Source organism: Theobroma umbraticum, unplaced genomic scaffold (assembly GCF_002168275.2).
Source record: "Theobroma umbraticum cultivar Fairchild unplaced genomic scaffold, ASM216827v3 scaffold_30.0, whole genome shotgun sequence".
Lineage (NCBI taxonomy): Eukaryota > Viridiplantae > Streptophyta > Magnoliopsida > Malvales > Malvaceae > Theobroma > Theobroma umbraticum.
Window position 1 is genome coordinate 7,152,698 of NW_018397254.1, and position 22,131 is coordinate 7,174,828.

The 22,131-nt window shown below is 34.6% G+C and overlaps 5 protein-coding genes across 5 annotated transcripts; 2 read left to right on the top strand and 3 right to left on the bottom strand.

The window, feature by feature from the left end:
- LOC110416892 (protein FAR1-RELATED SEQUENCE 5-like) lies at nucleotides 1-4,109 on the bottom strand. The gene is made up of 5 exons (XM_021429025.2): nucleotides 3,981-4,109; nucleotides 901-3,265; nucleotides 649-801; nucleotides 510-569; nucleotides 1-392 (listed from the first exon to the last, which is right to left on the bottom strand). Exons 2-5 carry the CDS (start codon nucleotides 3,259-3,261, stop codon nucleotides 294-296), a joined length of 2,673 nt encoding a protein of 890 aa, XP_021284700.2. The 5' UTR covers nucleotides 3,262-3,265; nucleotides 3,981-4,109; the 3' UTR covers nucleotides 1-293.
- Nucleotides 4,110-5,185: 1,076 nt separating this feature from the next.
- Nucleotides 5,186-5,630, bottom strand: LOC149527733 (Bifunctional inhibitor/lipid-transfer protein/seed storage 2S albumin superfamily protein). Its single transcript, XM_089784771.1, has 2 exons — nucleotides 5,328-5,630; nucleotides 5,186-5,232 (listed from the first exon to the last, which is right to left on the bottom strand). The coding sequence occupies exon 1, from the start codon at nucleotides 5,628-5,630 to the stop codon at nucleotides 5,331-5,333; it is 300 nt and encodes a 99-aa protein (XP_089640897.1). The 3' UTR covers nucleotides 5,186-5,232; nucleotides 5,328-5,330.
- Nucleotides 5,631-6,144: 514 nt separating this feature from the next.
- On the bottom strand, nucleotides 6,145-9,465 carry LOC110412223 (putative methyltransferase PMT15). Its single transcript, XM_021422745.2, has 6 exons — nucleotides 8,699-9,465; nucleotides 7,829-8,039; nucleotides 7,437-7,734; nucleotides 6,957-7,349; nucleotides 6,793-6,870; nucleotides 6,145-6,648 (listed from the first exon to the last, which is right to left on the bottom strand). Exons 1-6 carry the CDS (start codon nucleotides 9,404-9,406, stop codon nucleotides 6,408-6,410), a joined length of 1,929 nt encoding a protein of 642 aa, XP_021278420.1. The 5' UTR covers nucleotides 9,407-9,465; the 3' UTR covers nucleotides 6,145-6,407.
- Nucleotides 9,466-12,009: 2,544 nt separating this feature from the next.
- Nucleotides 12,010-14,540, top strand: NRPB6A (RNA polymerase Rpb6). Its single transcript, XM_021428799.1, has 6 exons — nucleotides 12,010-12,167; nucleotides 12,554-12,587; nucleotides 12,679-12,851; nucleotides 12,956-13,007; nucleotides 13,962-14,029; nucleotides 14,251-14,540. The coding sequence occupies exons 1-6, from the start codon at nucleotides 12,133-12,135 to the stop codon at nucleotides 14,318-14,320; spliced, it is 432 nt and encodes a 143-aa protein (XP_021284474.1). The 5' UTR covers nucleotides 12,010-12,132; the 3' UTR covers nucleotides 14,321-14,540.
- Nucleotides 14,541-15,753: 1,213 nt separating this feature from the next.
- On the top strand, nucleotides 15,754-17,167 carry LOC110422881 (RING/U-box superfamily protein). Its single transcript, XM_089785264.1, has 6 exons — nucleotides 15,754-15,831; nucleotides 15,963-15,977; nucleotides 16,134-16,314; nucleotides 16,486-16,523; nucleotides 16,604-16,648; nucleotides 17,030-17,167. The coding sequence occupies exons 1-6, from the start codon at nucleotides 15,754-15,756 to the stop codon at nucleotides 17,165-17,167; spliced, it is 495 nt and encodes a 164-aa protein (XP_089641390.1).
- Nucleotides 17,168-22,131: the final 4,964 nt, after the last annotated feature.

The following is a 22,131-nucleotide window of genomic DNA, read 5'->3' on the forward strand; positions in this document are numbered from 1 at the left end:
ATTGCATTATTCTGCACTATTTACTTCAAGTTTGATACAAAAAACTGTGTATCTTATCGTGTATTCTTGGCAAGAGATCGGAATTTATGGGATGAGAGAGCAATACATACCATTTTGTAACCATGCCCCGCTAGATTTTCACATGTACACAAAAAATACATATTACAAACATGATTGGAAGAATCCGTCCCTTATCTCAAGCTCAATTAGGTGAAGAAATCCTAAACATTTCATAACTGTACAAAAACAAAAAAATATTGACAAGATAGGAGAACATGCTCAAGTCTTGTCCTTTACTTGGGCCCAAGAAATGAAGTGTCAGAAGTTCTGTATCTGTGATCATAAAGCAAAAATGAAGATGAATGTGGAGGTTGGATGTCAAGTTCCATGGCCTGCAAGTGGGAAACAAGAAACAACACAGTAGATAAATTAGTATCAAGAGACCAAGTTTCAGCAAAATGACAAATCGTCAGCCAAACTTATTTTGGTCCCTAGTTAGTTGCATTTACCTGCCTCAGGTGGGTGCTGTTTGAGGCAGACTCTTGGTATGTGCTGCGAATTAAAGGTTCCTGCATAGACAATGTCATTGTATATCACAGAAAGAACAGATTTCAGAATGCATCAGAATGTAAAGCATACAAATATTACCTGGAGTAACTGGGTTTGGCTCAGTGAGTCATGTTGGTCAGTATAGAAGTTAGGTTGTTGGTACATTTCAGCATTGGGCTCTTGGTCCATAACCATATTAGGCTGTTGGTATATGCACTGGACAACCTGATTAGCTTCAAAGTTGAATAAACCCTGTGCAAGGCATTTTTCAACAATTTAATAAATCTATTCATAAAAGCTGAGTAAACATAACTACTTAGCATTATTTTATCTCGGTAAGCTGAATATTACCTGCATAACAGGAGCTGGGCCAGAGGCTTGAGGTGAAACATATGTTGGTGAGGGACTTGAAATGCAGGTAATTGTGTTCGGTGAGTTTGATCGTTTGTTCTGAACTCTTTTGGTCTTGGAGCCTCTCTCTGGTACATTTTTCTGTTTACGTCTATGTGGCACAACTGCCTCATTTTCCATTTTACTCTGCACTCTGCTACTCTCGTCCTGATCCTCAATGGCATGTCCATCCAGAAAAATCTCTGCATTTTCACTGTCAGAAGCACTTGCACCACTGCTACTTGAGCCAATAACTTGAGCTTCCTCAGCCTTTAGTGTCAAGATCTTCTCTACCCCTACAATTACTTCATTGAGTTGCCTTGAAGCAAAATGAAATGCATCATCAGATTCAACTGCTCTAGCAGATATATTTAGTATACTACGGCACATATCTCTGTAGCGTCTTGCTGCAACCAACTTAGGATTTTCTTGCATAATGAAATCTTTATCCTCTCGCGCACAACCAATCCTTGCATCTTTTGTCCATCTCCTTAAGATATATTGGGATGGGACCACCTTTATATTCCTATGATCAAGCACTCTCAATGCATGGCTACAAAGAAACCCAACATATTCAAACTTCATACAGCTGCAAATGACTGTATCATCAGAAGAATCAAATGTAACAGTGTATTCTTGACTTTGTCCAAACATGTTAACTTTGTATTCAGATAAGTATCCATTTTGACTGCACTGATTAGCAACAACATTTAGACACTTCTCATATTCACACTGAAATACTTCAAATGCCTTTGGTGTATAGATTTCACTTGCATGCTTTAACAAAATCACATTCCCCATCAATTTTGGCTTGCAGTGGCTCATCTCATCGCTAGCCTCAATTTCTTTGTAGCGTTGCTCATATACCACCCTCTCAAAGTGCTTGAAAAATTGAAGCATGTCCTGGTCAGAGTTGAGATGACGTCTCAACTTGTTAGATAAACTCTCACCTAAATGTGAGCGTTTCATATCAATAAAAAATGTATTTCTGTCATATACCACAGCCCATTTCTCCCTTTCTCTATACATCCACTTTAGCCACTCATTTTGCTTGAGGTTATAAACTTCCAGCATTGCCTCCCAAGCATGAATGAAGTCATTCTCATCCTTGTGGTCATAAATGCAACTTCTAAAATCATTGGCAAAAGCTTCAGCATCCTTCAGTACGTAGCTAAGGTGTTTAAGGGCATTCTGGTGCATCTGCCATACACATATATGGTGACTTGTTTCTGGTAAGACTGAACTGATTGCTTCAACAACTGTAGCATCTTGATCTGTTAGAATGACCTTTGGCTTCTTCCCGGACATTGCTTCCAAAAATGTATGAAATAACCACTTAAGTGATTCAACAGTATCATCGTATAGAAGTGCTGCAGCAAAGATCACAACTTGATTATGATGATTCACACCTATAAACTGTACAAATGGCTTAAAGTCTTTGTTTGTTCGACAACTTGTGTCCAAACAAACCACATCACCAAAATAATTATAGTCCACAACCATATTATCATCAGCCCAAAATATGTTACTTACCTTGTCATCAATATCAAGCTGTATTGCATAAAAGAATGATGGATTTTCAAAGTGTTGCCTTAGAAAATAACGCAACAAATGACCTGCCTCTCCCTCCTTCATATCTCTCACCCTTTCAGATCTTAGGTGATTGTCATAATCCTTTGCAAGACAATCAAGAGATTCACGCACCAAAAATCTTCTCCTCATCAAGTCAAAGGCTGGGTTTTGTGTCTCTGAATTGTTTGGCTGATCAGTTTCAGAAGCTTGAGCAAAGCATAGTTCCTTTTGCAATTGTAATGTTTGTTCATTGTTAGGGTTTATGTTGTCATGATTGTGGTTTGCTTCAAAATGACTAACCCGATATTTACCATTAGGTTGACGAGTAATAATCATGTGTGCCAAGCAACCAGTTCGTGTTTCCTTCCGATGCTTCTTCACATTGACATCTCTTTGATCTTTCCGCCGATAACCTTCCTTAGAACATGTAAACTTTCTAGAAACCACCTGACCATGTATCTTACTCCTGTTTACCCAATCTTTTCGAACACTAAAACCTAACAACCTAGCATATTTATTGTAAAATCTGTACGCATGTTCATCAGAATCAAATTCTATTCCAATTTTTAGTACCCCATCTGCATTAGTTTCACCTTTCGAGGGAAGACTGGACTGAGTTGTATGGACAGGGTTCACTTTTGGGCTGCGACAATTCTGCTCTACGTTCAAGTCCAATTTGTCTGATGTTTGAGCTCTATTATCTGCATCCTCATCATGAAGGTTGCCCAAGTGATCGTCATCCCTATTCATTGACCTTCATTGAAAAGGAAGCATGAGTTACATTGTAGCAGAGGAGGAAAAGGGGAAAAATCAACAAACTTTAAAGCTGTATTCAGCAAAAGACAGAACAGTTTTTCAGTAACGAAACAGGGCACTGAATTCAATGCCTTAACATGCACATAGGCAGAAGAAAGACATAACTCAGAGATAGCAATAAGAAGCAAATGAAGTACGTTTGTCAAAAACTATCTTGGAAAATATAAGCAATTCTACAGTTTCTTCTTGAGCCAGCGATTACACAAATTAAATGTAAGCTTTTAAAAGCTACTAACCATTGAATAGTTTGAGTTCAACATTACATTTACATTCATCAAAGAAAAAGAAGTCTGCTAAAAGTTCGTTAAATTGCCTCACTCAAAGTACAAAGTTGATGAGTTCATTAATTCAAATTAATGCCTGTCAAAACATTTCTTATTTTCCTAACTACCATTTTATAAAAATGGTAACCAGGAATACTTAAAGTAAATAAATTTAACCAAAATAAATAAAAATAATTAAAGAATTACATCAATTACATTCAAGTAACATTTACTGAAATTGGGTAGATAAATAAATACGCTTCTCCCATGCAAATTAAAATAATAATAATAAAAAGAAAACAAGTTAACTAATAATAATCTATGAAGCAAGGACTCTCCATGAGTACCGAGTTGATAGAAGAAAATGAAGAACACAGATGTAAAACTGACCTGGGTGTCACTAGGCTATCGTCGTTTTCGACAGAGGAAATGTCGGATTTGAGAAGAGAATCAGGATAACAAATTCGGGTCCGGTCGCCTTGGGAGAAGAAGAAGGGTACTTTCGGTATAAGCCATAAATAAATTGGGATGGGTCTGGGCAGTCCAATTTATACTAGTTTTTTAGGTATAATTAGAAATTGCTTTAAGGCCCAAATTTGAAGACTAATTTGGATGAATATAATATAATTATACCAGTATTTTGTCCGCATAGTGGGGCAAATTCTTTTAATTTTTAAAAAGCATTTATATTTTTTAATGTTTCTTAATTGATGCTAATGAGAATATAATCATATTTTATTCATAATCACAATTCTAATTATGAAATGAAATTAAAGTTAAGAAAATTATATATATCGAAAGTAATTATTTTTAAATCATATAATTTATATATGAACTTAATTGCATATGTATTTGATATACTATTTATTTCTTTTAATAAAATTTTGTGTTCCTCCGCTTTGACCCTGGTTGCAGTTTCCAGAGTTCAAAAACAAAACGATTTTTAAAAATGCATTTATATTTGTAATTGTTCAATAGTTTGGGCAGGTTGCATAGGCAGAATTGGATAATTATGTGAATTATGGTTAATAAATAATAATTACTATAGCATGGCAAGCCATCTAAACCTGTCTTAATCCAAACAAAAGTTCCAGGCAAATGAAGATACAGTGCTCTGGATGGATTCAAACTCTGGATAATTCAAAGTTTGTATGGCAATTTTAAGGGATAAAAGGCTAGGATTGTTTGGTACCAAGTATCAACCATTTATTTATAAACGTTGTGGGATTGCATGGTTAGCTCTTAGCTGTTAAGCACAGGTCGAGTACTTTGCGCCGAATTAACTGAAATCCAGACACAACCGCGAGGATTTTGTCCGAGGGTTTGAGTCCATACTCTGTCGTAATGTGTTCTGTTTTAAGCTTCCTTCTGCTTATATGAAAGATTTTGTTGCAGTTGGAGTTAGGTCTTTCCTGTTTCTTTAGATAAATGAAAGGACTTGTCAAACAACAAAAAAAATGGGAAAGTGGTTAGTTTTCCTCGAAGAGAAGATAGTTTTATTTCTCAACAGTGAAAAAGTTCTCTATGATCTCCATAGTATTGCTTGGTCACAGATCGGGGTACACATTAAAAAAAAAGGACAGTATAATAGAAGTCCAGCCTTATTTTACCCACCTGCACCATCATGCATTAATTTGCACACCTGCACGTACATAGAATGAGGAAAAGTTATGAGCAAACTTTAAGCATAAAAATTAGAAAGAAAGAGGGGATTTAAGGAAAAAATATGTAATATACATATCAGTTACCACAGCTGAGAGCTGGGATATTGCATCGAGAAGGAAGTCGAGAAGCAATCCTGAGAGTGTTGCAGAGACAGTCATGCTGCACAGATTGGAGTGCGGCACAGCAGTCAGAACTAGGAGTGGCCTCGGGGACACCAGGCACTACAAAGGGTGCGCACACATTGAGGCTGTTGAGCTCATTTGGGCAGCTCTGTGCCTTAGCCGTCTGGGACTGCACTGCGGCTACAGCCAGCAACAGAAGTAGTGCTGCAGCTTGCCAGCTGATGAGACAGAGCAGTGACTTGAGAATTGCCATGACTACTTTTGTCTTATTGGTTAACTTTCTTTCTCAAGTTCGTGTCGTATTCATTGGGATTTTGGACTATTTATAGTTGGATTTTGGATGCTGAGAGAGTAAGCCATCGCATGAGTTACCTATCTAAAGTCTTTAGCACATCACAATATTGTTGTATTCAGGAATAGTTGAAGGATTACATTTCTCGTGGGTATAACCACACAGAAAAATTTTAACAAAAACAGAAAACTTGTGTGAAAATTTGGAAAAAGTTTCTTGCCACAGCAGGTCAGATAACATAGTGCAAAACCGCAAATCAAGAAATCAACTAATTGACAGTTATAGTTGCTTGAATCAGCCAGTTTGAGATGTACATTTGATGGATTTGTATAAAATATTAGCACTAAGATAATATTTATTAGGAAAAATAAACCCATAGATTAAGTGACCATCTACTATCTTTTTCTATTAGCTTATCTGCTTGCAACAGCAAGGGGCTTAACGATCTATGAAATGTCATTTTATTGAGGTTATCTTTCAGCTTCGTTAATTAATTATTACAAATGATAAACATAGCTCAGGATGCCAAGAAAAAACACTTAAAGATTCTAAGTCTTTTTTCTTTTGAAAATTCAAGGTTAATATACTATTAAAGTTAAAGAATATTTGGAAATGAACGAATACAAGATTGGCTCATGCATTTTGTCCATGTTGGTCATGAATTTAGCTGAATTGGTTGCCTTAGAGACATGAAAGAATCAGTAAATCAGCAAAAAGAAAAAGCAGTTAAAAATAGCTTTAAGGAGTTGTTGATCCAGTCTCAACAGCGGCAGGCGCTGTCCAATACACCTTCACCGCAAACAGAAGCTTCTCCCTGTTGAGAGGCCCATCTTCATGATCAACAATTTGACTATCCCAAATCAATCCATCGGTTATCTTTTTGATCTTCACCAATATATCCACATCATCTCGGAAGACTACACTTCCTTCAGGTCTCAGTATTCGATCCATCTCTAGCAGAATGTCCTCCATCTCACATCTGCAACATTAATACAGGGCACCACATTATGAAACCTAGCTAAAAATGTTTGAATGATTCTTGCATCTTTGCTCCTACTACAACTATCAGAGTGATAGCTCGATGGTCGAAACAAAAATAATTAAAGTTTCTGAACAAGACTACCTGTCCTTATAGAGGCTAAACACAGAATCAGCATGAATGAAGTCGTATGTTCTTGGATAAGTAGACATGGCTTCACACCTGCAAGAAAATGATTATATGACACAAGCTTTCAAAGAGTATTTGATATTGATAACATATCCAAAACCAGTCAAGCTTAAGCATACCAATTCTGATATGTTCCGATCAGTCCCCTTTCATAAATAACTCCAAGTGTATTGACTTTAGCCTCAGCAGGAATCACATTCATGACCCATACAGGATCTTCAATGAGAGCAGTGGCAAATCCACCCAAGTATGCGTTCATATCTAAAATGTTTCGATACCTTCCATTTTGTCCTAATTGATGGTTCAATGTTTTATAATAAGACAACCTCCTCTTCCATACTTCTGAATCTTGTATGAAAATTTCAGCTGTAATTCCATTTACAGTTCCATTCCTAATCCTTGGTGGGATAGCATTTAGTCTTTGAGGCCATTTTGCCAATTCACCACCCGCAACTTCTTGATCATGGGAAACTTCGGGCAAACGGGTCAAACAAGTTTCCAAATTTGTATACCTGCAAATGGTTAAAATGAATTAAAATTGATCTGGGATTTATGTAACAAAATATTTAAAACATAAGTGGGATTGAAAAGCAACAAACCAGGCTTTGTCAGGATCCTGAGCCAGGCAAAAAGGTGGGTTTCGGTTAAACTTGCGATTAACTTTACAATTAAGATGATTGATAGGCTTTTGCCAAATAGCAATGTCATCTTTCTCCACCAACTTTTTCCAGCACAGTCTCCTAGCAACTCTCTCGATACGAGTCTGTTCATCATTCAAATCCTCTCTGGTTCTTTGCCAGCCTTGCCAATATTTCTTCCAACGAATTGGAGGGCCAGAGAGAATCCAGTACCCGCCGGGCCTTAAAACTCGATCAACTTCAATCAAATAAACCCCGTCTGCCGCCCCATGTAAAGACGAAAAACAAGTGAATTCCAGGTGTACTTAATTAAATGTACTTAACAATAAAATTAATTAAGGTGATGGGAATACCATATTGGTCCCATGGAATGAGGCAGCGAGAGCAATGAGCCATGTCAAAGGCTCTGGATGGGTAAGGAAGCCTCTTGGAGGCAAGAACGCCTAACATGGCAGGAACTCCTCGCTCCAAGGCAAATTGCACTTGCGCTTCATGGGTGTCCCTTGGCGCGAACGACATCGTTAGGATGTTCCGAGACAGAAGATAGGCTCCCCAGCTGGCTACCTACATTTTTGGAATTCATTTTACATTTTAGTACACAAATTTCCAATATTGAACGGGGATGAAATATTAAATTTTTTTTAAAAAATAAAGAAATATACAACATTAACTGATGTATTATTTATAATTTAGGTTTTTTTTTAAATAGCACTTTGAGTATGCAAGTGGTGCTATAACATTTATATTGTGGTGTTATATACATACCTATAAAAGGGAAAATTCTAAGGAACCTTAAATTTCTATCAGTAGTTAATGTATAACTATTAATTATAAGCGCCAATGGACTATGAATGCATGGTATGTGTAATTAGTATAGTACCTATACATCTGTAACGTAACGCAGCCCAATGAATTGATGCCGCGACCGTTTGGTCTCTACAAGTGTGTAAATTGTTTCCCTCCATTAACATCACACCAATCCAAAAAAGGTTGGAAAAAGAAATGAAAATAAATAAAACGTAAAAATCGAGGTAAAATTTTGAAGGTTCCCAAGTAAGAGACGTTTTGACCCATCATTGTTTCAACTTCACAATAATTAACAGAGCTCCTAATAGTTTATCGAAAACAAAATGAAGCGAACCAATTATATCTTCCGTTTCTTTAATATGTATATTAAAATTTCAAACAAAAGAAAAACTGATGAAGAAGAGTAGAAGACTTACACCACAGCCAGTATCAATGGCGGTACGAATGGACCCATCTTTGAGATTTATCAGCTTCCCGATATCGTCTATATACGCATCAGCACCGTGGGGAAACATTGTTCCTCCTCCGGGGAACCTGAACCGCTTACCTTCATATCTAATCCAATTTTGCCCCGCTTTCTCCACTGTCAATTCCTTGTGCGGCACGTTGGCGAACCAAGCCAGATCCCGGCTCTTTGGCCACAGGAAAGGGTTCTTGTAATCATAGGGTGCAGGCACGCGACATTTCAGTAGCTCTCCTTTCTCCGGGCAATGCCTCTCCCTGTATATCAACCTGTCCCTCTTAAATTTCAACGATCTTATGTGGTCCTCGCATGGGGTGTATTCACTGTACTTAACGCTGCATGAAGGGTAGGTTTTGATATCTGGCTGAAGCGACTCCTCATCAGCGTCCGCCACGTGGTGGGTTGAGAAATCTAAGGTTTCTGATGTTGTCCGGGTGGTGATGGTGGTGTTAGGGTTTGGGATGCATGGGAGTGATTTGTTGGTGGTGATGAAGGTGGGGGCGCTGCTGCTGTGTTGCCAAAGGCCAAAGAGGAAAGAGAGGGTGCAGAGGCAAAGAACAAGACCTAAGGAGAAGAGGCTGCCTTTTTTTGAGGCAAATGAGGTTGCAGTGGCTTTGAGGGGTTTGAAGGTGGCATGGTATGGTAAAATAAAACCAGCCATGGTTTGGACTAATGCGAAAGGGGCTTGTGTTTCTCGTTTGTTGGTTCTACTTCTATCTATTTAAACTAATGGCAGTATTTATATGGTATTAGATTTGGAGAAGGCGTTGAAGAGAAATAGGTTTTGGATCGAGTCATGTGGGTGACGGTGTTTGGCAAATATATTAATTATGTAGGTTTTGGATTCAAGTGAAGGGGAAGAGAGAGATGGAGACAAGTTGTGTGTCCTAAAAATGGAAGACTGGGTAAGATTACAGCTTAAAAGCTTAGCTGGATGATGGACACAAAAAGAGAAAACAGAGACTGAGATTTGACAACTAAAGAAATTGTCATTAATCTGCTAGACTAAGCAAAAAATATTGTGAACTGGCTGGATATTACCATCACCATGAACCACGGTCCAGTTAAATCCTGTCTGGTAAGTCCCTGTTCCAAGTGGTACAAACTTGGATTAGAAAATTTAATTAATACGAGGGTGCTAGTTTGCTCCCCGTCCAACTTGCAATACCCCAAGCAACCAAATTATGAGATAGTTCCAACATGGACCATAATTCAAAGCTTGATTTGTCGAGGCTTGTAATACTAATGAACGTTTGGGGAAGTTGGTATTCGGGAGACGAATAACCCAACGTCAACGCAACGATTATAATTCCTCAAATATTAAATATCAGTAATAGTCAAATACGATATAACATCTATACATTAATATTTAATAAATTAATATTTTAATTAAATAATATTTTTAATCAATTTTGATTTGACATCAATATAATAAATTAATAATTTATTAAATTTATAAAATAATACATTTTGAAAAACACATGAGTCCATTTGATATATAAATTAATAATTTTTTTGTATATCAAAATTATATATATAACTTAATAAAAAAATTTTTATAAAATATGACTCAAATGTGACTTATTTTCTTTTAAAATTGATGCTTCTTTTGATCTTATTTTTATCTTTTTTTAATACATTAAGAAGTTTTAGTATAATATTTTTGTATTGTAAGAGAAAATTATATAATGTGATTATTACTTTAAATGCATTTTTATGTAAGACAAGCTCCAATACAAAATTATAGTCTTCAACTTTTTCTTTTCTATCATTTCTCATGATATACTTATCAAATGGATAGATCTATAACATCTATTTAATAAGATTAATTACATTCATAAATTTATTTTTATTAAACAAATATATAAAATAATGATAATTTATAATTCGATAATTAGGTAATATTTATATAGTCATAATATACAACACATGTATATATTACTATTCACTTTAAATATATTTTATATTAAATTAATTTTCTAATTGGATATTACTTACCTTTAATCTTTTATTTAGAGCTTCTAATAATTTTTATACAGGATGTGACCCAATCGTAAAAATATATATTAGATATAAAATAAATTTAATTAAACAATTAAACAATTAAAATAGTAGTTTTTTTCTTACCGAAGTCTTTTCACACTTTTAGTCTTTCTTTTAATTAATAATAAAAGTTAAATATTTTCTTATTGGTGTGAATGGATTAAAACCAATAATCAATATATACAACGTGTGAGATTTATTTGGTTAACTTAACTTTTGTTTGTTGGAAATAAAAAGCAAAATACTGCAAATCCAACAACTTTACACTTGTAGTTTGATGAAATTTAACAATTTAAGTTCTAGGTGATATTTTCTTTTTGAAAAAATATTATCTAGAGAATTCTATTAATTATTAAAAAAGTTTAATAACAATATGATGGTATAATTGAAAGTTAATTGAGAATAAAAGGGTAATATAATTTATAAAAGTTTTACACCCTTGGTGAAAGAAACAGGTAGTGAGTTGAGTATTAAGTTTTACTAATTCACTAAGAAAAAGGATTTTCCCCAAAAATTTTGTTAAAAAAGTTCAAAATTCAGACAGTAATGTTTTTTATCAATTAATTTTTGATGAAATATTTTATCAAAAGGCAGGTAGAAAAACACCTATCAATAAACTGATATATTAAAAATGAGAATATTTTGTCGAAAACCTTTTGAGAAAATATTTTGTGATAAAATTTCATGGTTAGAAATTAAAATTCAATAAGATGAAATATTCTTTTGACAGTTTCATGGGTAAAATTCTAACAATTTATTGACAAAATATGTATCTTAAATTTGAATTAATTTAGTAAAAAGACATGAATTTTCTTCAATAATTTAAATGTATTTCCTCGAAAATGGGTGCCTTCCGACTTTCTATTATATAATCTACCCTACCATAAAAAATGGGTCCATAAGATAGTCTGTTACGAGAATTAAACAATTGTTCTGAAAATTTAAAAGCACAATTAGTTTCTCACTACAATTGCTCACAAATATTGGTTTGAAAGAAAATATTGCAAAAGAGTTTTTATGGATATTCCAACTCATTCCTCCAAAAAAAGAAAGGAATAATAATAATAATAATTCAACTTGTAAATTTTTTAGAAAAAAAAAAAAAGAAGGCATGGCGGCGTAGGCATGGGTTAACAAATGATATTACGAGAAACCTCAGGGTCAGTTTTGTGAAATTAGACGGGTTTAGTGGGCTTGCTTTTAAATAAGGGGCAGTCTAGAGCATTAATAAACCTCTGTTGTTCTGTTAGGGCTTTCCAGAGGAGAAGCAGAGGAGGAAGTAAAGCTTTGCGCAAAAACCCGCGAGAATCCACACCCACCCAAGTTTCTTTAGGCAAATCTACAATGGCGGACGACGACTATAATGACATGGATATGGGGTGCTCTCTCTTTCCTTCTTTCTTCCTTCCTTCCTTTGTCGGTTTTATATTTTATTTTTGTGTATTCGATTGTACAATTTTTGACTACGCTTTTCAGCTTCTGTTGAAATTTGGATAGTAAAGTAATCGGAGAAGTGGGTTTTTATTAGTTTTTGTTCTTCGATTGTTTGGAAATTGGGAAACTAATAGTTTCCTGTTTTTTTAATTAAAAATTCGTTTGTACTGGGAAATTTTCACTTTTGAACCCTACTTTTTCTAAGCAACGAAACAGAGGGTAAAGATTTTTCCTATATCTGTTCTACTTTTGTATTTGCTGTGAAATTTCGGCATTTTATGTTATTGTTGCTTAAGAACTTAAACTCGGGTTGCTAAAATTGTTGCTGCAGATATGAGGATGAGCCACCAGAGCCTGAGATTGAAGTGAGGATCAATTTGTTTTTTCATTGTTATCTAAAAGAAATCCGATGTATGTGATAGAGCTATTTGTTGTCAAATTGTATGTGATGGACAGGAAGGAGCCGAGGAAGATTTGGAAAACAATAACAATGATGATGTTCCTGTGGAACCTATTGAAACTGAGGAAAAAGAAGAGCAGGGTTCTAAGGACAAAATTCGCAAAACCTCAAAGTACATGACCAAATATGAGCGTGCTAGAATCTTGGGTACTCGTGCCCTGCAGATCAGGTTAACTTATACTTCAGATTTTTTTGTTGAAGGGGGTTGGTTGTAGGATTTAGCAGTTTCAGTCTTATTATATGCTCAAACAAATTTTGTTTTTGTCTGAGCAGCATGAATGCTCCTGTTATGGTTGAGTTGGAGGGTGAGACTGACCCACTTGAGGTAAGTTTTTGTTAATGGCTACATTTCTCGTTTTTCTACTGTCTCTTTCTTATAGTCTTCCTTTTTGAAAATTGATACAAATGTTGCTTGCACTTTTATCCTAAAGCCAGTTGACTGCTTATATGAGATTTCCACTCTGCTTACTTACTAGACAATATGTGTTTTGCATATCAATTTGCAGAAAATGGACGTTGAATTCTCTATAATGTTTATTTATTTTATTGCTGTAGAGAAGTTTTTAGATTGTATGTAGGAAATAGGCCTCCTAGATGCATGTTTGTTGTTTGACAAATGATTTATAGAGAATTGAAACTAAAAGGAAAGATTGTGGAGACGACAACAAATGCTGAAATACTATTTCTGCAATATGTTTGGAGGATGTAACTCTGTTTGGTGGTGTCTATTGTCTTATCGTGCAGCTGATATGTGGTCAACAAGGGACCTTCTTGTCCTTCAGTCGTCAGTATGTAATATACACATGATACTGCCCAAGAACATTTGAATGGGTTTCTTGTATCTTGTTAATATTGCACACTTGAATGCTTGAAGTATGTAGTACTGTGCGCACTGAATGTGTCAAGGAACATATAAAATCAAAATTCCTCAACCGAAAATACAACAATGATTCGACCTGGTCCTAACCTCCTTGTTTTGCATCATGTTTGGTTGAAACATGATTGGTTTTCAGTTGCATTTGGATGTTTTTCCTGGGTTTTCCCTTTTTGTTCCTTGAAGTGGCAGTTACTTTGCTTGTCCCAAAAGTTTTAGATATATTTCCTTTACTTGATCTGACAGCTTTCTTTCCAGTATCCCATGCTTGACCTAGACAACTCGTCAGCAAGTTGTTTTTGCTTTGCATGATTAGTGAGAACACTTCATGTCATTTATCCTATAGAATAATATTGTATTGCTTTTTCTTTGCTATAACCCTCATTTTTTTGGCATTTGTATTAGATCGCCATGAAGGAGCTTCGAGAGCGGAAAATACCCTTCACCATCCGGCGCTACTTGCCCGATGGAAGGTGAGATCTAGTTAAAAGGAATTCTGTTCTTGGTTTCTATAAGGGAATAATTGAACATTGGGCTTTAGCTGTAAGTGTTGCTATGTACTTAAAGGAAAGAATGGAAAGAAAAATTGAAAATAAATGGGTGGGGTGGGGAATGTGGTCAATTTGTCATGTCTTTATTTACTCGCTTTCTTTTTTGCGTTTCTGATGGATTTACCTTTGGTATAACATTTCAGTTATGAGGATTGGGGAGTTGATGAGTTGATTGTGGAAGACTCATGGAAGAGACAGGTTGGAGGTGATTGATTGCCAGTTATTTGTTGTTGGAGGAATAGGAATGTGCTCTTAGTTTCTAGATTGGGTGTGTAATTGTGGTATGGAAGAGTTGTAACTCTTGGATTTTTTCTGTAAATGTAAAAAGACTATTTGCATGATCCCTCGAGCTATACTAGTAGACTGATTTAAATACCTGCTCTGCCTTTGACTTCCAACAAAATGAATGTGGCTTTAAATGGCCTTCGGAGTAGGATACAGCCTTTGGAATTTGTTAAGAGATTGGCAGACGAATCTTGTTCTTTCAAGACGAGGCTTTTCCTTTTAAAACCTGTTCTTGGAGAGCTAACTATTTGGATTATCTTGTGTCATCACCAATTCATTCTTTTGTGCGTTTTCATATCCAAGCTAGCTCTTAAGCATCCTAGTGATGAGGTAGGGTTGAGATCGGGGCAGGTATTAGGTGAGGTCTTGTTTTCTTATGAAATCTTTTCTACTAAAGACAAGACTTCTTTTATTAATCTCTCGTGGATGGTTTTCAAATATTTGCTAGCTCCATAATTGAGAAAACCACTGTTTCTCCAGAGTCTTGTATATAGAGGTCTGCAAAACAAATTATACCACTCGCATCCTCCGCGCTGGTATTTTTCAACTGGAAAAATTCATATCACTACAACTTTCCCAGCTCATGAGATATCAATGCTTACAATCACAAAATAGGTTTTTAGCATTGAAAAATCATAATTAATGACCCACAATTATTTCTGTTTGCTTTCATGGATGCATTGAATTTCTTTGTGCATCATTTTTGAAGCAAGGTCAAAGATCAAGTCAGCATCCCCTTTTCGAGTCTATCATAGATTTCTTTCAAATCCTCTCCACCATTGCTTCAGATAGAGTTTCCATTAGGAGTAGACATGCATTTTATAAAAAAAAAAAAAAAAGCTCTGTTGACGCGTGATAATCTTTAATTACATTTCATGAGATATTCTGTTTTTTAATTTTATCTAAAAATTCAAGATATTTGATTCGGAATTTCGAACTCATGAAAATGATAATGAGTTATATAATTAGCAATGGCATTCTCCATCCATCGCTGAGGAAAAGGATATGACAAAATCATCACGCCTAGAAAACAATTTAACTTAATGCATTGTTTTCAAATTTAAAGAGGTTGTTAATGAAAAAGACATGGCAGGGTCCTCCCATCAGGAGCCTTTATTGGATAGATTTACCAATGCCAGACATTTGAAGTTGAGGGAGTCTCCTACCATAAATGAGTTATTTCATGATGGATCCTTCCTCATCAGAAAATTTATTACCACTATATCTTTTTAAACAAGCACATTCAAATGCGTTTCCACGCTAATAATATTTGATCACTGGTCTAATAAAAATGGCAGCCCGTTATATATATATATATATATATCTCAGGCCGAAGGTGGAGAAACATAAACTAATTACCAATGCTCCAAAAACTGGTGCGACCGGATGATCTAAAGGATTGCAACGGAAGGGCTTTTCTTTTCAATTTGGAGTATCAGGTATATAGTTTTCGTATCTGTGAATAGCCATCATGTGGAGAGGCAGATCAGGAAATAGTGATAGTTATTGGGACAACATTGAGAAAAACCTGTATGACATGTTTTTCTATGAAGCTGACAATATACAACAGATATACCATGATGAGGTACCTGAACCTGAATGGGCTTATTGCCACCCCTCCCACCCTGCTTCCCTTGGCTCCTCTTCTTCATCTCTAATTTTGTAATTTGAACTGACTTCTGTATGTGAGGCTAGAAAGTAAATTTCTCAAAGACGGGTTAATTTCTTTCATTGTTTTAAGGGGCTTGCGGTTCCAATATATCAAAGGCATGATAACAATTATTCATATGGAGATAATTACGGAAGCAGTAGTTCTTGGGGGGAGTACTCAGGGCATACATCAGATGAAGCTCTAGCAAGACACTTACAGGAGATGGAGGATGGTTTCCAAAACTTTTCCTTTGATGAACACTTTAGAACAGGTAAAATCAATTGACTAGGATGCTTGATTCGGACCCTCTATATATATAGGCACTTCATATAATTCAATAGTATTTTTACCCATATAAACCAAGACTCTATTAATTCTTCAGTTTTGTAAGGGTTCAGCACTGTATTGTTGGTCAAGATAATTCAATTCTCACTGTCTGCAGGGGCTGGAGGTGTCCGTCAAGAAGGACCTTCGTTTTCGGTAAAGGATCGGTGCTCTCTTTGTACCAACATATAGTCAATCATTATATGTATAAAACTAGGTTCTATGCTCAATTGCAGGGGGAAGATCAAGATAATGTTGATCCTGATAACATGACGTATGAGGTAGGCATTCTTTTCAAGGCTGCACTCTATCCGCTGTTGGAATTTTTGGTAGAAGCGAAAGCGAATAATAAAACAAAAAGCATTTGAAAGATATGTGCACAGAGTCTGCATGTGGGAGTGAATGGTTTATCTTAAACATGGTGGCTGTGAAGTTGTGTGGCTAAGTTTCTAACCTTGGTTTGTTAACTTCAATGTTACTTCCTGAATGATGTGCAAATAATCTGTGGATCCTCTTAAATGTTTGTTTCTGACATCTAAAGAACCAAGAAAAGAGTACAAAGTTAGAAATAAAAAATAACCTTTATCTGATATGAATCATACAAAATTTATGTAAACCTTATTAAACAATAATATAAGCTTTTGGGCATTATCTTTTGTCAGCAAATCTCCGAATTAGGACAATCCATTGGTAGTGCTAAGAAAGGACTATCAATAGAGCAGATGTCCCGGTTACCAACTCACAAATACAAAGGATCATCCAAGAAAAAGGGCAAATCTGCTGATGAAGACTCAGAGTAAGATTAATTATCATTTGGCAACTTGTCATTTTAATGTTAAGATAATGCATTGCATTGGTGTGTCAGATTGAGGGTCAACTTACTCGTACAAAGGTGAATATTTAAACCATGTTCACCTGAGATTCTGAATCTTATTTATTAGAGAAGCACAGTAGCTTGACCAACCTGTTATTCAGTTGCCATCTCCTTAAACCTTTCACTGGGTAAACTGGAATACGTCACAAATTATCCGCCTTCGATTTGCTTGAACTCACTTTAATTTGACAAAAGTCCTAAATGTTGCAATATTTTTTTATAATCTGTAGGTCAGTTTCCACAAAATATAGGATTTCTTTTTCTGATATAATTATGCTTTATGTTACACGTGAGCCCAGGTGTGTGATATGTAAGATGCAATATCGCCGGGGGGATGCATTAATGACCCTGCCCTGCGCACACAAGTATCACGAGGAGTGCATTAAGAATTGGTTAGAAGAAGACAACGTAAGTTCTTTTTCCCTTTGGCTCATCTCTCTCTCTCTCTCTCTCTCTATATGTATATATATATATATATCCTTTTAATTCTCTGACTACCAAGTACCAACCGTATGTATCTTCCTTTGATCATTGCTTAATTTTGTTGCAAATACAATGTTCCAAGCAAACATTCAGGCTTGCATTCATTTTTCCATGTTATGGTGCATTGCCTGTGTTTTATATTCTAGTCCAATAATCACCTGAAGAAAGGAAAAAGGGGAAAAAGAAAGAAGGAAATAGTACTTCTGATTATGAATATTGTTCGAATTGTTGGTACTTTGTAGAATTATCCACCTTCAGCAAAAAAAAAAAAGAAAGAAAGTATATAATCTTTATCGACCTGTGTCTGACAGAGCTGCTGCGTCTGCAAAGAGGAGGTGACTGTATGATTTGGGGAGGCTTCCATGTTAGGAATTACTGCTTCTGTCCACCTTTCTATAAAGTTGTACATATTTAACTCTTTTACATTTTATTTAGTTCTTTCTTCTGCTGTTCCCTTAAACACTGAGTTATATAAGTTATACTTTTAAAATCTCGAATGCATCTTACGTCAATGAGAAAAACTGTACTATTCTGAATAATAATAAGTTTAAGGTAGCTGGTTTCATGTCATGCCTGCAACTAACTATTCTCCATGTTCAAATCAAAACCAATCTGCTATGCCCTGTTGACTGCCAGAAATTCCATCAATTTGACTCTTCCTGGCTCCTGCATTCATGCAGATCAATGTAAAAATTCAACAGCCTTTGTTTTCATGTTTTCATCCCTATCCAGGAATGCCGGTTGATTTACTCAGACAACAATGATCTCAAAACTGGGGAGATATCCTTCTTTACTAGCATCCTTTTTCCAGGCGCTAGCCCCTAAAGGATGGACTGATAGCCCTGTTATCATAGTACTCTATTATTAACAATGGAACAAAAATTGGCCAAAAAAAAAAAAGAAGAAAAACAATGGAACAATGACAATAAACAGTACTGTCACTGCTCTTTTAACATGGAACCAGGATAACAAAAAGAGGGTGGGCTATAACCGCATGTGTTTCATACTATAATTTTCATGAACATAAATGTACCCAAGAGGCGGACATTAATGCTCAATCAATGTAATGATTTTCGTTTTTATTTCATAAATTTATGTAAAGTAGAACTGTGCGGAACGTGATGAATCAACAGATCAATGTTTGGTAGCACGATTGATTAGTTGATAAAGTCATAAAGATATTCTTCTCTAGGAGTGGGACCATTCAAAGGTATATCTAAGGGAGTAGTGTAGTAGAATAGAATCATATGCTAGATCTCAACCACTAAATTTGTGAAGAATCAGTTCTATATATCCACTTGGTTATTATGAAATATTTTCCAGTTAAACTGTTAATATTGTTCTTTAATGCTTTCTAGCTCAAGCTCGAATCAATTAGGAAATTAAATTCCAATCCCTAGCGTAAAATGTAATCATAACCTACGTCTTTTAGACGAAAATTTTGCATGTTGAATTTCCATAGGGCGGCTTCGTTTGTTCCATATAGTGAAATGATGAAAAAGGTTCTTCCATTGACAGGACTACAACAGCGACCATTCGTTGAACTCGAGTTTGTCAAAAATTTTCACTGGAAGAAAAGATGTAAAACAAGCGAGAAAAACATCCTAGTCAGTAAGTCTTGAAAAGCGACTTGCTATGAATTTTTAGGTAAATATTCCTAACACGTGTAAATTGTGAATTAAAATCTTATTTGTTATAGAATTGAAATCTCTCCCGTGACTTAATCATCGAATTTGAAGCAAAGTTTGCTCTCATAATATTAGCAAAATTTCCTTCAACCATTTCCATTGCTGGCAAGTCGGTTGAGACACATAATTGGCATTCGCAATCAAACTCAATTGAGGAAACAATTCCATTTTAAACAAAAGGGAATTCAGGATTAGACTGCTTGGTAGCCAAACAAAAATTATATGTATCGGGGTTGATTTGATCTCATGCACAGGAATTAGTCAGGAACTCCCACACGTATTAGATTTGGTATGTGAACAAGGTTTGTGGCTCTTACTTGTATTCTGACTCAGCACCACGTTAACGGCAGGGTCTAAAGAGACATTATTGTTTCTGAACACGAATCATGTGGACACCATAATTTGGTTCAACTCATGAGAAAAGTTGCGAATTATTGGGGGACGTCGTCTATACTAGTTTGGAGTACTCGATGTTTTATCCAATCTATCTAAATAACTTGAAATAGGGATTCAGAAAATGAGGAAAAGGGCCCAGCCTAGTAATGTCTTTTCCTTGTTGAACCGAATAATTTGCTGGGTTTAAGCTCTTTGGAATAATTGAAACAGATGGTCAAACCACATATATAGCTTTTCATTATTGCTTTTTGGTTCGGTTTGCGGACTATAAGCATGTCCACACGATGCGATGACATAAACGATAAACCTGACAATCGAAAAAACAATGACAATTCACCAGTGGCGGAAAATGAGTGCAATTAAAAGAACATCAATTTACAAACATATTTTCGGTTTAGACCAAAACCCCATCTGGCGTCAACAGGCAACACTTTGCGGAGCAAGCACTGTACAAATGGCCCCACGCACTTCTAGTTAATTAGGGAAACAGTCAACCCATGTGAATCCAGTTGGTAATTTTTTAACCAAAGCTTTTCAAGCTCTCTATCTCCCACAGAATTGAATAATCTGATGAGATGAGAAGAGGGAATGATCAGTGTCGTGCCAGCTGTTGAATCCATTAATTAATTCTCCTTTCCCAATTAAAAGAATCGTGCGAGGAAAACATGGGGTTGTATGTATTAATGGTGTTGCATGTGGCCAATGAGTTTTGTGGTACAGTGTATGTAAATATGTTACGTGTGTTCAAAAGCAATTAAGGGTGTTGCATTCTCCACACTAATATATGTCAGCAATTCCTAATACAAACAACTAAATCTTGTTCGGTGAAGCCTTTTTCTTTGCCGAAAGATCGCCTACCTGCCCCTAATACAGTCACCGCCCATCCTCATGGCCAGGCAGGCAAAAGTAGCCCGAATCACACATACCTTACTAGTATATAAATATATAGTCAAAATACTCATCATCAAGTTCATGTATTTATATATTTATTCAATTTAATCTATATATTTAAAATAAAATAAATTAATTTTTAATTTTAAAAATTATTAATTTAATCCTTTCATAACATATCTTAATTTTTTCGTTAAAAGATGATGTTAGTGTTAATGTACATTTTTATAACATACACTTACATGATGACGTGACATGACACGTGATAGTATCGTGCATTGATATGATGATGTGATAATATTACATGAACATTGACATGTGTCGTATCAATGTACGAATAATAAAAAATTTTAAAATTTTTTGTACCATGTACAAGATTAAATTGAACAAAAAAAACAATACTAAGGGATTAAAATGGCAAAATTGAGATATTGAGAGGACTAAATTAAAAAAAATATTTAAAAAATATAAATCTTTAAGTAAATGATAAATATACTTATTAATAAGTCAAATATTTAAGTGTAAAATATTTATGGTATTGAAAAATATATATAAATATTGTTTTATTTAATTATTTGATTCTAAAATATGAACATTAATTTATTTTCTTTGAAAAAATTAAATTTGAATTCTCCTTTTATAAAAAAAATTGAAAAAAATTTCATACCAAAAGTTAAGTTTAGATAAAAACTTACATTATGTTAAAATAAAATAATATAAAAAGACTAAATAAATTTTTTCTTCATTTATAACAGTATAAAAATTTGATTTATTTGACTTAGTTTTTAACATAAGCTGAACTCAAATAAATAAAATAAGTTGATTTAGTTACAATTTTCTCAATTTTCAATATCCATTCTTTTGAAATTATTTAACCCTTACCCAATTTATCTTTCATTTAAATTTACTCAAAGTTTCTTATAAAATGATTTTATTTAATTTCAAATACTACAATCAAATTCTGTTGAATTTAAATTTAAACTATTAATTTGGATTTACAAAAATTTTGTAAATATAAAATAAAATTGTATTAATGTTTACAATTATATTTAACTCCATCAACCACAAATGTAGTCTTTAATCTAAGAAATTTCAACCTAAAAAATATATTCTGAAATATTAAACAAAATAAAAATATAAAAAATAAATAAAAAATTGAAAGGGCAGAATAACTCAAATTCTATAATTGTAATAAGATGTTTATCATGTCAAAATTAAGTAAGTTAGAACGAAGAATTATGTTTATAATTATTGCTAACTCCATATCTATTTTTTTTAAAGAAAAAATTAAATCAACCTATTTTACTAATTTGAGTTCAGCTCAAGTTGAAACCTAAGTCAAATAAATTTTAAATTTTTGTACTATTATAAATGCAAGAAAATAATTTATTTAGTTTTTTTATATTATTTTATAATATAATATAAATTATTT